Source organism: Haliotis rubra, unplaced genomic scaffold (genome assembly GCF_003918875.1).
Source record: "Haliotis rubra isolate DU_JTF1 unplaced genomic scaffold, ASM391887v1 Scf35, whole genome shotgun sequence".
In the NCBI taxonomy this organism is placed as follows: domain Eukaryota; kingdom Metazoa; phylum Mollusca; class Gastropoda; order Lepetellida; family Haliotidae; genus Haliotis; species Haliotis rubra.
The window spans coordinates 418645-434263 of NW_025767024.1; the positions used below are offsets into that span (position 1 = coordinate 418645).

The window sequence follows — 15619 nt, forward strand, 5'->3', positions numbered from 1 at the left end:
CCGTTATTTAATATCATTTCTCATGACGCTTATCTTAGATGGATCGGGTTTTGAGTTCGAGGACTTGGTATTTCGTGTGTCAATGAAACGCAGCCAGCAGCGTGGGTGAATGATATCAATCAGTGTTATGACAAATTAGGAAGTTAGAAACACGATACAAACAAAATGTCAAGGCGTATTTTCAGTTCGTCAGTGTAGTGTGGTATTATTACTACACGTTTCATATTGATTATTTATCTCTTTCAAAATCCGTTCACGTGTCAGAATAATCATGTATACAGAAGTAGATCAAACTGAAGGTTTTACTAAGAAGTACCTAAATGTAAAAACACTGTTGGCATTCGGTAGATGAAATGGCTGTTTGCATAGACTTTTCGAACCATGATACAGCAGAATGCAAGTCACGAGTCAGATGGGAAAAAGCCGTTCAGAGACTGTGAGACTAGTCACGAGTGACTGTTGTAGGAAACGCCATGACCAGTATAAATCGACGTTATTCCCACATCCTGTTATTAATGACAATTAAATCGTGATCACATTAAAAAAAAGATGATGTTGAAAGATTCATCAACACAACAAAGTGTCAACAAACGATGAGTGAAATTCATAACAAACTAGGTTTTCTCAAATGTCATATGTCATAGTTCATGAGGCCCATACACTCCAAGCAATCGCTATTTAAGTGAAAGTTATTGCCTTTGAAATACGACAATGATTGTAACTTCAGTGACGACCAGAGCCGCCATGAGTGAACCGGCGGAGGGATATATAAATACAGCAACGAGGCGGTCTGAGACAAAATAGTTCAGGAACAGGTCCCCTCACTATTGGTTAACGGAACACAGCGATCAGACACAGGTAAAATCTTACCGTATATATGATATTAGCATGTATGTTTTGTACGGAACTGACCGGGCGTTATGGCGTGTAGGAGACACGTCTAAGGTAAGCTTGTATAACAATATTTCACTCTTTTGATGCTCTGTTGTATACGTGCTGCTGATTTATCGTTTACCTTGGGAAATATGAAAATTGACTGACAGCTGATATTGCTTGGAAATGATAAAGACAATGAACACAAACTCGAAAATATATTATGAATACTGTAAGTATTATTCATTGATGATTATAATTTAGACATATTACATGTTATCAGTTACCTGCAATATCGTATGTGATTTTCATGTTTGTGAAATCATATATTCAGTGAGTGAGTATGGTTCTTCGCCGCTTTTAGCAAATAGTCCAGCAATATCACGGCGGGGAAAATCAGAAATGGGCTTACATTGTACGCATGTGGGGACTCTAACCCGGGTTCTTATAATTCAATGTTCAAAGGAGGTTACTGGTATTTGCAGTGTTATTTTAATGTCTTGCTGTCCGAATATGCTCCATTTGTTATAGGTGCATTTTGTCGTAACGCAATGAACATGAAATTGTGTTGATCTAACGCGTTATAAACATCAGTGGTATTTCAGACATAATTGGTGTTAACATCACCCCAAACGATTACACCTGAGTATTATCATATGGTAGTCTGCCCCATAGTCCCTGAACTATACTACCCATCAAAAGTTTCGACTCACTAGTGCAAATGTAGCCACTTACTTCAGTCAACTGTCCTAAACTAGATTTTGCAAAATATTCCATACTGTTTACAGGTACTGTTTACACATGAACTGATGCATTGTAAAACAAATTCATAAAGTTGAAAAGATTATTATCATTAATTCAATAAATGATGAAACTCAGTGAAAATTGGCGAATTCTTAACCAAACTTTACACCAAAACGCAGCTGTTCACATGCACGATATTTGCACATGCTTTTCAGCAAATTAATGCATAATCCTCGTGCAATTCATCTGCATAAGGTTTGCAACTGGTTTCCCCAAGTTAGTGGAGAAATTCATCTTCGATGTAATCATATATACTCATGCCAATAGTGGTTGTCACCCCCTTCAATTTTTTTAAATGGAGAGGGTGTGTGGGTTGGGGGTGTGAGGTGTGTGTGGGGTTGGGGTAGGGAGGGGGTGACAACCATTATTGGCATGAGTATATATATATATATATACATAGCGAGTGCTTTAAGTGAGTCTAAACTTTAGATGGGTAGTATATATTGTTTTCCTTCAGACCAGCGCCTTTCAAATGCCAAAGCCCCAAAATGAAAGAAATTCAAATTTTCCTCAGGTCGTGGGTGGTTTATATAGCATGACAGAATATGAATGTATTTGGATGTACAGTAGTAAGTCAAAGGTGTGACTTTAGCTCAAATTAAGTGTGTAACGAAGTTTTCTTAGTCGTAAATCATTCATAAAAGTAATGAAATAGATATTATTATGCTACCAATCTTATAATATATCATATTATACTGCCATAACATCACGATCTCTTGTTGAGAATATAAACATGTATTTGCACGTATACGAAGTATAATTAAGTACTCAGGTATGATCAACAATTATGTAGAATATTGCAGTCGCGCTTGTTGAACTCACTCTTAGAAAAACAAGCTACAATCGGCATTTAGAGCTTATTCCCTGCACGTGTGACTCATTTATAATAAATGTTAATCAAGGCATGTCGGAAACCCTTCATCATCTAGCGCAGATGAGAGCTGTGGCGCTTAACGCTCAAAACAACATAATTAGAGAAGCGTCGTATAATACCTGACGCAGATGTGTTTGTGCTGACTGTAAGTACTCATTGTCCTTAGTCTCATAGTCCCTGAACCACATTATTTTCCCTACCCCCTACAATGCTAATGCTCTAAATGAAGCATGTTTATATTTCCCCAGGTTCTGAATCACCCATCTCACTGGGTCCCCGCTACAATTTACATGGGTTTATTTGTATCTGTGAAAATTATATATATTCAGAGACTATGCGTTACTCTATCACTGTCTTCTGAGTAAGACTTTCACGGCATTCACTGTCAGTCTCACAGCCCTCGAACTGCATTATTTCCCCTTCCACCCAGCCCTCCCTGCAATGTCAATGCCCAAATGAAGCACGGATTCCTCAGATTCCGAATGTCCCTTTTCACTGGAGCCCCTTTTCTATGTAAAAATTGTATCTTTCTATCAAAATTATATGTATTCAGAGACTAAATTTAACCGTTAGTCAAGACATTCATTTTCATTTCCTTTTACATACCGTTTTGCCGTTGAGTTCAGTAGTCTTATGGTCTTCAGTATTCATGGCATTCAGACTGGCAAAAGGTTTCTCGATACAAAATAATTTTAGCATTCCGCACGAATATATTGTAAATGAAAATTTCAACCAACCACAATGGAACAGGGATAGTGAGACACATATAACACCAAACAGTTCAATTAACATTTTACACAGAACACATCTCATACACATAGACTGACTGACTGAGTTTGGTTTTTACGCCGCTTTTAGCAATATTCCAGCAACATCACGGCGGGGGACACCAGAAATGGGCTTCACACATTGTGCCCATGTGGGGATTCGAACCCGGGTCTTCGACCCGACGAGCCAACGCTTTAACCGTTAGGCTACCCAACAGATCCCTCATACACATAGACCACAACATGTAAATAATTGCCTAAGCCTTTACTGTGTTTTTGGTTTGATGAAACTAACCTAGATTATGATACAAGTCAGTTCTATTCATCGTGAAATTAACACCATTAAGCGAGCGAGTTTAATTTTACGCCGCTTTTTGCATTGGGAATATGAGGAAAGAAATGTATTGTGTAATTTAAGATTTTTCTAGATTATGTTGGTCTAATTATACATGTGTATAAAAATAACAGGGGGAAGATATTATAGTATCGACAAATTCACTAGTTCGGAAAAATTCAGTGTTCTGAAACCGTGGTGTGCTTTACTTCAAAATAACCTGCTATTGTTTCATAAAGCTTTGCTTGTCATGGCTTGCCGGAAACTATTCTGAGATTATGAGATTATGTTCAATCTTGGGATATATGCCGTAATATTCCGCTCAATAAAATAACGAGGAATCATATGACTTGTACCTGATGGAATTTTACATTGTGAAATCGGTTGTAAGTAAACATGTTGACGCAATATAAGCAGAAGTTGAAAATACGTGACGTCACCATCGCGGAGTAGTTACAACCGTCCAGAACTGGCTGGTACTCGTTTGAATAATCAGAAACTCGTGTGATTAAATCTGGCTGCTGTTTGTTATATATGGTGCTAATCTCGTTAAATATAATCTTTGAATATTTTGAAAATGAATTTTCAGACATGTAGACTCTATCTGCCAACAAAGAAGGCGCTGAGTATTTTACGCGGCCAGACAGAACTCCTTGTTTGTAGTGAGGACATTCATTCAATGAACTGACACGCATGCGCACTATCCTTTGACCGCGTTCAGCGTTAGCCAATCACATCGCACTCACGCATGTAAGCACGAGTGAAATCGCAGTGACTGTCGTGGCATTATAAATTCACATATTTGCATATTGCCGGCATAGTGAAGAGTAACTGTCAGACAAGAAACAGACACGTGGTGGGAACGTATTTGATTTTCCAAACTCACCTTTGGAAAATGACTATTCCCGAAAACGTCACAAGTGTGAAAAGTTCAGGAAAGGATCGATATGAACTGATCACTGACCTTAAAAAGGTGAGTTATTTAATATCGATTTTCATAATTTATTCTTTCAAGTAGTGTTTCGTTTATAAAGGGGATCTTAACGCAATTCCTCCTTGGTCTCAGGATATGCCCTTTCCTCTGGAGAAAAGCATTAAGGGCGAGTCCGGCGGGGCAGATTCAGGCTTCAGCTCCCGAAACAGTGTCTCAATTCCCAGACCTGATGAGGACGAGGAAGACGATACCGCGAAGGAAACGGCGAGCACTGTCCTCGTGGTAGACGGTGATGCAATGACTGAGGGAAAGCCTATCCGTACCTTTGACGGTGTGTATAGTTGTGTCTACATCACTGTTGTCATTGTCGTCGTCACACGTTCATCAGTCCCCACCCAGTGATAACTGTTCATATTTCCCCACTGATCAGATAGCTATCCATATTTCCCCACTGATAATCAGATAACTATCCATATTGGGTACTGATGGTATCAGTGGGAAATGGTGCAGAATAATATTTACAGAAAACCGTTTTCATTTTACAGGGAAAAATCTTTGAATATGTTGAGATCCTGATTGCTTTGACTATATCCGCCTTTATTCAGTTGAGTGATACGCTGTGGCGCCATGTGGCCGACTTCCTCTTCACGTGTTTGCCATGACGCAGGTTCAGACTGGCCTATCGTACGACTCGTGTAATCGATCAGTAATATAAACAGGCATATGCGGGACACAAATAGTCAAAAAAGCTAAAATAGGGTATATAATTAATTACCCTGGCAGACAAAGGGTGGTAACGTATGTACCCTTCTTCCCCCCCCCCCCACCCCCAACCCACGAAAACGGAAAACTATATGTGTTCATAAAAGTAATCAATACATTGATTTTGAAGTATCTAACGGTCGCGTTAGAAATACGTATCATATGTCCGCGTATATATACTTTTTTCTTGTACCGTTGTTCTTGTTTAAATGAAGAACAATCCCAATCAATACCGGCATTAAGTGTGCTTGCGACACTTGGGTTAGAGCAATGTGTTGTACGTTAGCACATTCAGCCTACATATATCTGGGATGTGCTATTCCTACATGTCTATCCATATACTTTCTTGTTTCAAACGTCATATGATATCACATAAAAAATTTAAGTACATTTCTATTGTGTGGCAAGCTGTCGCTTGGGATCGGTTTTGACCGCGTCCATGTGTATCCGGGTTTGCGCGCGCCAATAACGAAATAGGCGCAATGTTTGAATATACGTTTAGTCATGTCCTGGTCTGCCGGCTGTTACGGATCGCGCCCAGCTGATTGTCGCTTCTTTAATGGCGGCTTGAAATTGATGAGATAGAGGTATATTAATTATAGAAATAAATAGAGTAGTACAAATTATGTGTATGGATTCTTTTCTTGTCCGAACTATATTTTGTAACATTTTTACATTTAAAAATAGTTATTGAATAACATGGAGATAATTTAATAAGAAAAGGAGTAAAGTTAGGAAGGGGTGGTGTGGTGTTTAGGTTTGAAAAGGAGCATTTACGGGTATTTCATGGGTTTGGGATGATATTTAATCATAAATTTCTTTGGCAATATTTTATAACGGTAGTTAGGGTACTGTAGAAATAGAATTGATAAGTTGACTAGTATATTTGAAGTATGTTTTTCAAGGATGTCATTTGGGAGAGGTCCTTTTTTAGTCTTTATTTAAAAGTTGATCAATTCTACTCACTTTCCATTTATCATATTGAAAAGAAATGTGTTTTTATTGCACATTATGATAAATATATTTTCAAAAGCTAGATATAATGGTATCATGCATGTATATTCGAAATGAGAACAGCTGGGATTATCAGGAACATATTATCTGTATGGGATAGGTTTATGAGAATTACTACTGTATAGGTAATTATCACTATCTATTGCCACCGTCTATAACAGCCACGAATATACTCGTAACATACATTTATACAGTATATGTTCACACTGCAATCCTGCATAACGCTGCCAGTTCTTGCTCAACAAAGAGATAACTTCTTGCTCATCATTACGCGCCTAACATTTGCAACGGCAGCATTATCTCACGCCGACTAGGAGTGCACATGCTCATGCATTTATTGCACATGTGGATCTCACGTGATCGTACGATCGTCTTGCAAGCCGTTGTTGGGCACTACACACATTCGTGGTGTTTTAGGCCAGGGAGTGCCCGCGTTCACAAAGAGGCTTAGCTATTAATAATCCAGTCAGAACCCAATAATAGTGTTCGTTGGCGCATGAATGCGTGTCCGCGGTAAGCCTTATGTCGAGGAACGGCCTATTGTACAGGTAATATAACCATAGTTGTATGTAGAACATGTAACTTTTAGAATTAAAGAAACTTCGGTACATTTAACCAGACTTTTTTTCAGAATCTAATGCAATATTCTGCCATTTCAGCGTCATTCCAAGAATTGGGCCTAGCTGCCGTTGTAATCAGTTGAAATTATTGCACTATAATTTCTTATCAATCAACATTCTTTTGTTAACAGGGGATGCGGACGGATGTCAAGCAAGACGGGTTCCTTTTGGCATCCTGAAGATCTTGGGCATCGTCTGTCTACTGTACTTATTCATCTGCTCGCTAGATCTCCTAGGCAACGCTTTTCAGCTGCTAGGGGGCAAAGCTGCAGGTAAACTCACACCAATTCTTACATAAGGTAAATGTTAGTCCTAGGGACTGTCATTAATGTTTCAGTATTAAATTTTTGAGGAACAGGTAAAATATTGTTTGACAATATATAATATTAAAATTTATTTAAAATCTTTGGTAATAGGTTTAAATTTATTTTGCTTTTAACACTAGTCACGAATAAGATTTGTTTTCACGTAATGCTGGAAGTGATTTTATTGAATTTAGGTTCAAACAAATAATATATTCCTGCTGCTATTTCAGGAAAAGTTTTCACCCAAAGCGACCTTCTGTTGAACCCGATCACCGGTCTGATGATGGGAATCCTGGCCACGGTGTTGCTGCAGAGCTCGTCCACGTCCACGTCCATCATTATCACGATGGTGTCGTCAGGAAGTAAGTAGTCCCTGTTGCCAGCATTTCGTACATTGTTGAAATTAATAATCCCAACCAGAGTCGATGGACTTGTGAAAGTGTTTCCGGGTTCAACTGTTGTTCTCATATTGTGTATATGTGTATTGTCATTTGTACATCGCATGCCTCAGACTTCAACCAGAGAGTAATAAAGTTTATTCATAAGAAATGAGATCTCATTTGGCAATATGCACATAGCAATAATATATACAATTTGGTATGATTTTAATGTTTTTTATTTGCGTGTTACAGTCATTGAAGTTCAACCTGCCATCCCCATCATCATGGGCTGCAACATCGGCACGACGGTGACCAACACACTGGTATCCCTGGCCCATTCTAGTAAAGGAAAGGAGTTTGAGAGGGCCTTCTCTGGAGCCACCGTACACGACGTCTTCAACTGGCTCACCGTGCTGATACTGCTGCCACTGGAGGCTTCAACTCGTAAGTGTAGTTCAGAATACCGAATAAGAATAAATTATTTTATTTTTCTTCTATTATATGTAGAGGTGTGAGGATACGGAAATGTCACGATACGTATCGCGATATCTTGGAACAATACGATTCGATTCGATGCATATCACGATATGCTATCTTTAGTTATTTTCTTTAAAAAAAGTATATTTTGATAGCAAGTAACAGTGTAAACTTTTACATAACCGTCAATTTCTAGTGAACATTAACAATGTTAAGGTTAAAGATACATATCACGATACGAACAAAAGTATCGATATATTTATCGCCAGATAAAGTATCACGATTATCGATACTACGATGTATCGTCACAGCTCTAATTATATGTATATGTTTGAAATTGTACATGAGCATATAGTCATGGCTCCTGTTGGTTACAGATATGCTGTACCGCTTGACCGACGTCATCGTCTCCGGCGGGGACTTCAGCAGCATGAAGAGTAAAAAAACAGGACCTGCTGAAGAAACTCACAAAGCCCCTTACCAAGATGGTTGTCCAGATTGACAAGAAGGTGATCACACAGATTGCGGAGAGCGACCCTGAGGCTAATGGCAAGAGAATACTCAAGGTATGAATCTTCAATGTACCTTCACTGTTAATATACTCATGCCAATAATGGTTGTCACCCCCCTCCCCACCCCAACCCCACACACTCACACCCCTCTCCAATTAAAAAAATTGAAGGGGGTGACAACCATTATTGGCATGAGTATATGTTCAACGCAGCAATATCCCAGTAATATAACTGGTGTCTGGACAAGAAAAACCAATGATTGATGTTATGAACCACGTCCCACGCGGGGACGATTGCACGTGGTCATCTGGGTCACCCAGTTTGACCTACCGATTCTTAAGTGTTGCTTTGAACCTTTCTAACCTTGATTCCTCCCACCTGGCACAAACAATGATTATAGAAACAGTTTATGTATGAACTTGAAACAAGCTACAAATATATCCATCTTAGTATGCCGCAAATCTTATCATTTGTACATTTGATGATTGTCTATTTCAGACTTTCTGTACACGTGAGGTCGTTGTCAACGTTACCGAGGGAAGCAACGTCACAGAGACCTGCGACGATACATGTAAGTTCTGAAGTCATACCTATTTCAGATAATATTTCAAAACATTTGTCCTGTAGGACTATTGTCTTCTGTGCATAGAAATACTTTCATCGTGTCAGTTGGTTGGTTGTGGCGGCTGAGTGGGTTAGATGGCAGACTTTGTGTGCTGGCGATTAGGAGCCTGACTCAGAGAGTGTGTGTTCGAATCCTGGATGGAACTCAACCAAACAAAAGTACTGGAATCGCTACTCTACTTAGAAAGTGTATATTGTAATCCCAAATGTAGCTGAAGTTACATATTTTCATATCTGAATTTTAGAAAGGGATCTTGTTATATAATCTGATCCATATATATTTTGAGGTGATTTTGATTTTGATAATTTTGTTTTACAGTCCATGCTGTGATTAACCACTTCCACGGCTCCCTGAACGACACAATGGCCGGCGTTGTCCTCCTCATCTTCTCCATCATATTACTGACAATCTGTCTCATCTGTATTGTCAAGGTAAGACGAAATACCACCCATCTGGTACAAACATATGGTCTTACTTATATCACTGTTTGATATAGTGGAATCGCACTAAAAGATTAAACACCGTCAAAAGATTAACCAAAGTTTCCACAAATAATTCGATGTGAACAGTTAGTTGTTACTTTTTCCTAACAAAATTTCTGGATTGTACAAACATCCCTCCTTCATGTTTCAGCTTCTCAATTCCATGCTGAAAGACAAGATCACAGTCTGGCTTAAGAAGGTCATCAACGCCAAACTGCCCTACCCAGTCGCCTGGCTAACCGGCTATCTCGTCATTCTGATTGGAGCAGGCCTCACGATTCTCGTCCAATCAAGTTCCGTATTCACATCTGCTCTCACCCCATTGGTCGGTGTTGGGTGTCTGAAACTTCGCAGGATGTATCCACTGACCCTGGGTTCTAACATAGGAACCACCGCAACTGGCATTCTTGCTGCATTAGCTGCTCCTTCAAACAAACTAGGGGTAGCACTGCAACTGGCTCTCTGTCACCTGTTTTTCAACATCTGCGGTATTGCGTTATTTTATCCCGTACACCCAATGCGAAAAATCCCAATTAACGCAGCCAAATTTTTAGGAAAAACAACAAACAAATATAGGTGGTTTGCTGTTTTTTATTTAGTTCTTTTATTTTTCCTTATGCCAGGATTTTTCTTTGCATTATCCATGGCTGGTACCATTCCATTTGTAATAGGTGTATCCATCATTGGATTAATTGGTTTGTTTGTTGTCGTTGTAAATGTTATTCAGAGTAAACGTAAAACCATTTTGCCAAAACGTCTTCAAACTTGGGAATGGCTTCCTGTATATTTGAGATCTTTAGAACCTTTAGATAAAATTATCAAAAAGATAACCCGCTTGTTTTCAAAATGTTCCGGTAGGACATGCTGTTTGAATGAGAGCGATGTTGAAAATCAGAGTGCAAGTGAAGTCCCAATTGGTGACGATGAGGACGATGTTGATGATGATGACGATGCTGTCGAGGACGATGAATGCACTGCACTATATGGTAAACTGTGTTGCGCTAGCAAGAAGACCCACATTCCCGCCAGTCAAGAAGATGAGGGATTTGAAGAACCTATTAAACAGAACATTCACCAAGTCAGCCATATACGTCACCCTATTTATACGCCTCCGGGCAGAAAGAAGAACATGGGAAGACTGTGCTTTAATCAAACGAACAGTTCACCTTCTTCAACTCCGTTATTACACGAAGTTACCAAAGTTTAGTCAAATGTTCAGCTAGTTAAGGTGGCGGTGATTTCGCTCTGCTCGCAGTCTTGTGAGATGAGCTTGGAAGGTACTAACGGTTTGGGGGCAGGTATGAGATATTGAAAGAGTTTAGCTTTAATTTCCGGACCAAAGGGATGGGAACGGTATGTGCAAAACAGATGGTAAGCTATATTAGCTAAGGTTAAATATTAGTCGTTCATACTGAACATTTCTGTTCCATATATTATGGGGTATAATTGGTTAAATCGACATTTAATGATACTGGTTTTTGTATGTTAGTGGAGATAACAGTCACAATTTATATTACTTTTGCAAGTGTAATTTTGATAGTTGAAGCATCCTTTGTTAGTTACGAGTTATGCTCTCCAAGCTCAGTCTCATTTTAGTTCTCGCCAAATTTCGCAAATCATTCCCAAATGAATTTAAGTCCATTTCCACATATCATTGCTGAGTAATTAAAGTTTTTGTTCAAAGGAAATCAACACCTGAAAGAAAGCATATCGCCTGCAACAACAATGTGAGTTAAGGAACAACAGCGTGTTATATATGGAGGTTTCTTGACCTTGTAATGTATTCACTTCGTTGTTTACTTGTTCTGTCCATCAAAACAGCATTATTTAACAAAAGCCTTGTTTGTAATTGTATACAATCAGCAGCATAAGAAGTGCTTGCTGAATAGTCCAACCAACGATCAACGTTCACCATGCTGAATCTCAGTTTTTACAAGCCTTTAGTCATATAAGTTGTTCTTATTTACAGTGAAATCATGTTATATGACTACGAATCTCACCTGATCTCTTGCCAGAGGCTAAATGCATTGTATATCTGTATAGTACGTTATTTTTTCTACCGCTTAAATGAATTCGGCTACGAACATGTAGTGTTAGCTTTGTAAATATTTAAATATTAAAAAATACTGATCGCTGCTATTTGCGGTTATCGTTTTATATTATAAATATCTATTTTTTAAGTATATTTTCATTTTATATCATTTGGACTCTTTAAAAATTGAACGGTTTCTGAAAATCTCATTGCAGTAGTATTTGGACCAGTTATTTTTGCCAAACATCTCTGATGACATTGTGATAAATGAAAACCAGGTATTTAATCACGTTCTTGTGATGAAAAGATGTCAGGTATTGAATTCTGACTTTTCACGTGTGTGACAATCTCTTGAACTGCTGACAAGATGAATAGTATGGACCGAATACTGATCGTGTGAATATGGGTGTTTTAAGTATGTATGTATTTATGTATATATGTCAGTATATGATTACGCATGTGTGATGTGTGCGCGCGTTTGTGTGTGAAAGAGTACGTGGACAAAAATAAAATTTAAAACGAACATTTGTTATTTGTTATGTTTTCAAATGATTATATTTAATTAAAACGTGTTAATGTTATGTTTCTATATTGAAGGAGTTTGTTTGCTGGTGATCTCAAATTTTAAAAATTGTATGGATTGTAAAAATTGCTAGTCTGTCATTCAGACCCAGAAACAAATATACACAATTCAGCCCATGCAAATCTAGAATATACGGCAAGTCTCGATTACCACAGCTTCTGGAAATGAAGAAAGTCTCTGGGCTCCTTTTTATTGTATTTTATTTTAATTTACAACCTTTCTTTCTTTGAAATATTTTCATTTCATAGATTAGATGTCAGTCTATATGAATGTATGGCATGGTCGCTATGGAAACACGTGCGTAACTACCGGGCAAACAACATCATTTCTTTCGACGTTGCAGCAATGGGCCTAGGGGGATTTCAAATGTCATGTAGGCACATCGCAACCCTCTGGCAGTGACGACAGCAGGGTCCACCATCATGTAGGTGACGGTTGTTAACCCTTTCAATGCCGTTTCATGTATTTTGTATTTGTCGTAGCCATTAGCTTCAACTCAGAGTGGCAGTGGTTAAAGCGTTCGCTCGTCACGCCGAAAACCCGGGTTCGATTTTCCACATGGGTACAATGTGTGAAGCCCACTTCTGGTGTCCCCCCGCCGTGATATTGCTGGAATATTGCTAAAAGCGGCGTAAAACTAAACTCATTCAACTCAGATGTTGACACGACCCTTATTAAAATGCGAAGCGAAAGAAAAAATGCACCCACGTTTGATCCAGTCTGAAAATATAACTGGTAAACAATGATTATTCGCTGATAATGTGATTGATTTGGGCTTCATCTTTGTGATTTGGAACTTATGTTTGTTTGGGCGACTTCCTAGTAACGATTTGAAGTTTTGTAATTATTACGACAAATCTAGTTTTCAGGGTAATACTTGTTTCAATTAATTATAAAAAAATGGGCTTCACAAACCGAAACATGAGTCTCATTAACCTATTCAGACAATGGCCTACTTTTCAGCCGATCCGAATTTTCTCGAGTGAAAGGGAAAATAGACATTACAAACAAATATGGTTACACTGAATTCCAATGTTTCGTTTAATAAGAAAATGGTATTTATGAATGAATTTTAAGTGTAAACTTGAATAACATCGTATTTCTATACTTTATGGCGAGGTGTAGGCAGCATGACTGACTGACTGACTGAGTTTAGTTTTACGCCGCTTTTAGCAATATTCCAGCAACATCACGGCGGGGGACACCAGAAATGGGCTTCACATAAGGCAGCATGAACTTAACTAAGACGTCACAGACTGCCCCTGTTTGATGAGGTCGTAAAGTGATTCACAATGCATCAGGCTCACTGGTTACACCTGTTATGTGTTTTGTATGTTTATTCAGTGTAGTTCTGTAACGCACAATGTATGTGATTGTTATAATATCAATTCCGTACCAGACCGCCAAACTTTTCTAGCGGCAGAACCTCGTTTTCAGATTTCTAGGTTTCCGTTTGTCAGAGCTCGCTGTACGACAGAGCACGCTGCACGACGTGTTTGGAAGGATTAGACGGTCTCAAAATTCTGGACTGGTTAAAGTACTAAGTTGCGCAAGAGGACGGAACCCAGCCAACAGGAAACGAGACTGTTGTGTAATCAATGTTTTGACTTGCACATTGTACCCATGTGGGGAATCGAACCCGGATCTGTGGCGTGACGAGCGGACATTTTAACCATACCCCACCGCCCCGCGTTGTAGAAGACCAATTCCTACCCAGATTTTCACGGGTGCCGACAGTTTGGTCGCCTCTTTCTTACAGTGAAGATCCGGGTTAGAATTGGTCTTCAGCAACCCATGCTTGTCGTAAGAGGCGACTAACGGGGTCGGGTGGTCAGGCGATTGTCACGTGTCATCGTATTCTAATTGCGTAGGTCGATGCTCATGTTGTGGTCACTGGATTGTCTGGTCCAGACTCAATTATTTGCAGACCGCCATCATTTAGCTGGAAAAATAGCTGTGCGGTGTTAAATAACAAACGAAAAAAAACCAAATCGACAAACCAAAAGACATTAAAAATGGTGCGGGATGGTACTGGAAATCTTACAACATCAACGGAGTCCTGGGCACACCTACTACCTAAGGTCCCTATTGCCTAGTGGTAAGACGTTAGAACGAACGCCGAAGAACGAGGTTTGATTCCCTACATGCGTACAATGTGTGAAGCCCATTTTTGGTGTTCCCCCGTCGTGATATTGCTGGAATATTGCTAAAAGTGGCGTAAAACTAAACTCTCTCACTCACCGGAGACCTAACATGTATAAACTGTGTGAAGCCATAACTGGTGTCCTCCGCCGTGATATTGCTAAAAGCGGCGTAAAACTAAACTCACTGATTAACACTATGTAAAGAGACTCGATTGTTCAGGCTCGGTTGATTTCCTATCATCAGCTCTGCCCGCTCGTGTTATTGCCTACGACAATGATGTTGAAGTTCATTTTTAGTCACGTTTTTGAACAACGCGTGTGATCCATGTGCCCTACAATTCACCCTTGACTATTGGCCATGATCTTTCAGATCCACGCAATCTAGAAGTGTATACATTCTGGCAGTCCGTAATGAAACTGTTATCCTTGGGCAAGATGCCAAATGGAGGGAACACGATACCTGTCTTTCAGCGGGGATAGCGTTATATACTGAACATCATTGAAAACGCACCAGTCTAAAATTGTCCATATTTTCATCAAGATGGATTTCAGTATGACAATGATCGATGCATATAACTAACATGAATTCGAAGGGCATGTCCAGTTGAAAAAATGCTTTAGAAACAAATTCCTGTCCACAGTATGACTCTTAATTCCAAAATGCATCAACATGCAGCCACGCCATGAAAAAAGCGCGAATTTCATTCTGAAATCATACTGACTGACATTAAAAGCAGGTGTATGAGAACCGATTCTCATTGCTTCACTAGCGATTGTGAAACGAGGACAGAGATGCCGAGGTTAACACCTCACGAAAGAGAACGTGCACTAGGCATGATTCAGGTTGGCACCAGCAGCAGGGATATTGCTCGACAACTTGGACTTGGCCACTCCACCATCGTTAGGCTTCATAGACGACATCAGTAGACAGGCAGCACCCGTGACCTTCAATGACCTTGGCAACAACGTGTTACGACGCTCCATCAGGATCGCCATATTGACCTTGTCCATATCAGTGACTGAACACTGCCGACTGCCAGGACTGCTGCACTAGTTCAAGGTTGACGTGGGGGTCATCAGCGCGGACTCCATGCGAC

At 39.4% G+C, this 15619-nt stretch overlaps 1 protein-coding gene across 1 annotated transcript; it reads left to right on the top strand.

Annotated features, from left to right (window-relative positions):
- Positions 1-4226: 4226 nt before the first annotated feature.
- LOC124284983 (sodium-dependent phosphate transport protein 2A-like) lies at positions 4227-12318 on the top strand. Its single transcript, XM_046721119.1, is given in 10 exon segments — positions 4227-4625; positions 4719-4917; positions 7114-7254; positions 7518-7649; positions 7920-8111; positions 8522-8592; positions 8594-8710; positions 9155-9227; positions 9600-9712; positions 9915-12318. Coding segments are annotated over 10 exon segments (2172 nt in total). The 5' UTR covers positions 4227-4547; the 3' UTR covers positions 10971-12318.
- Positions 12319-15619: the final 3301 nt, after the last annotated feature.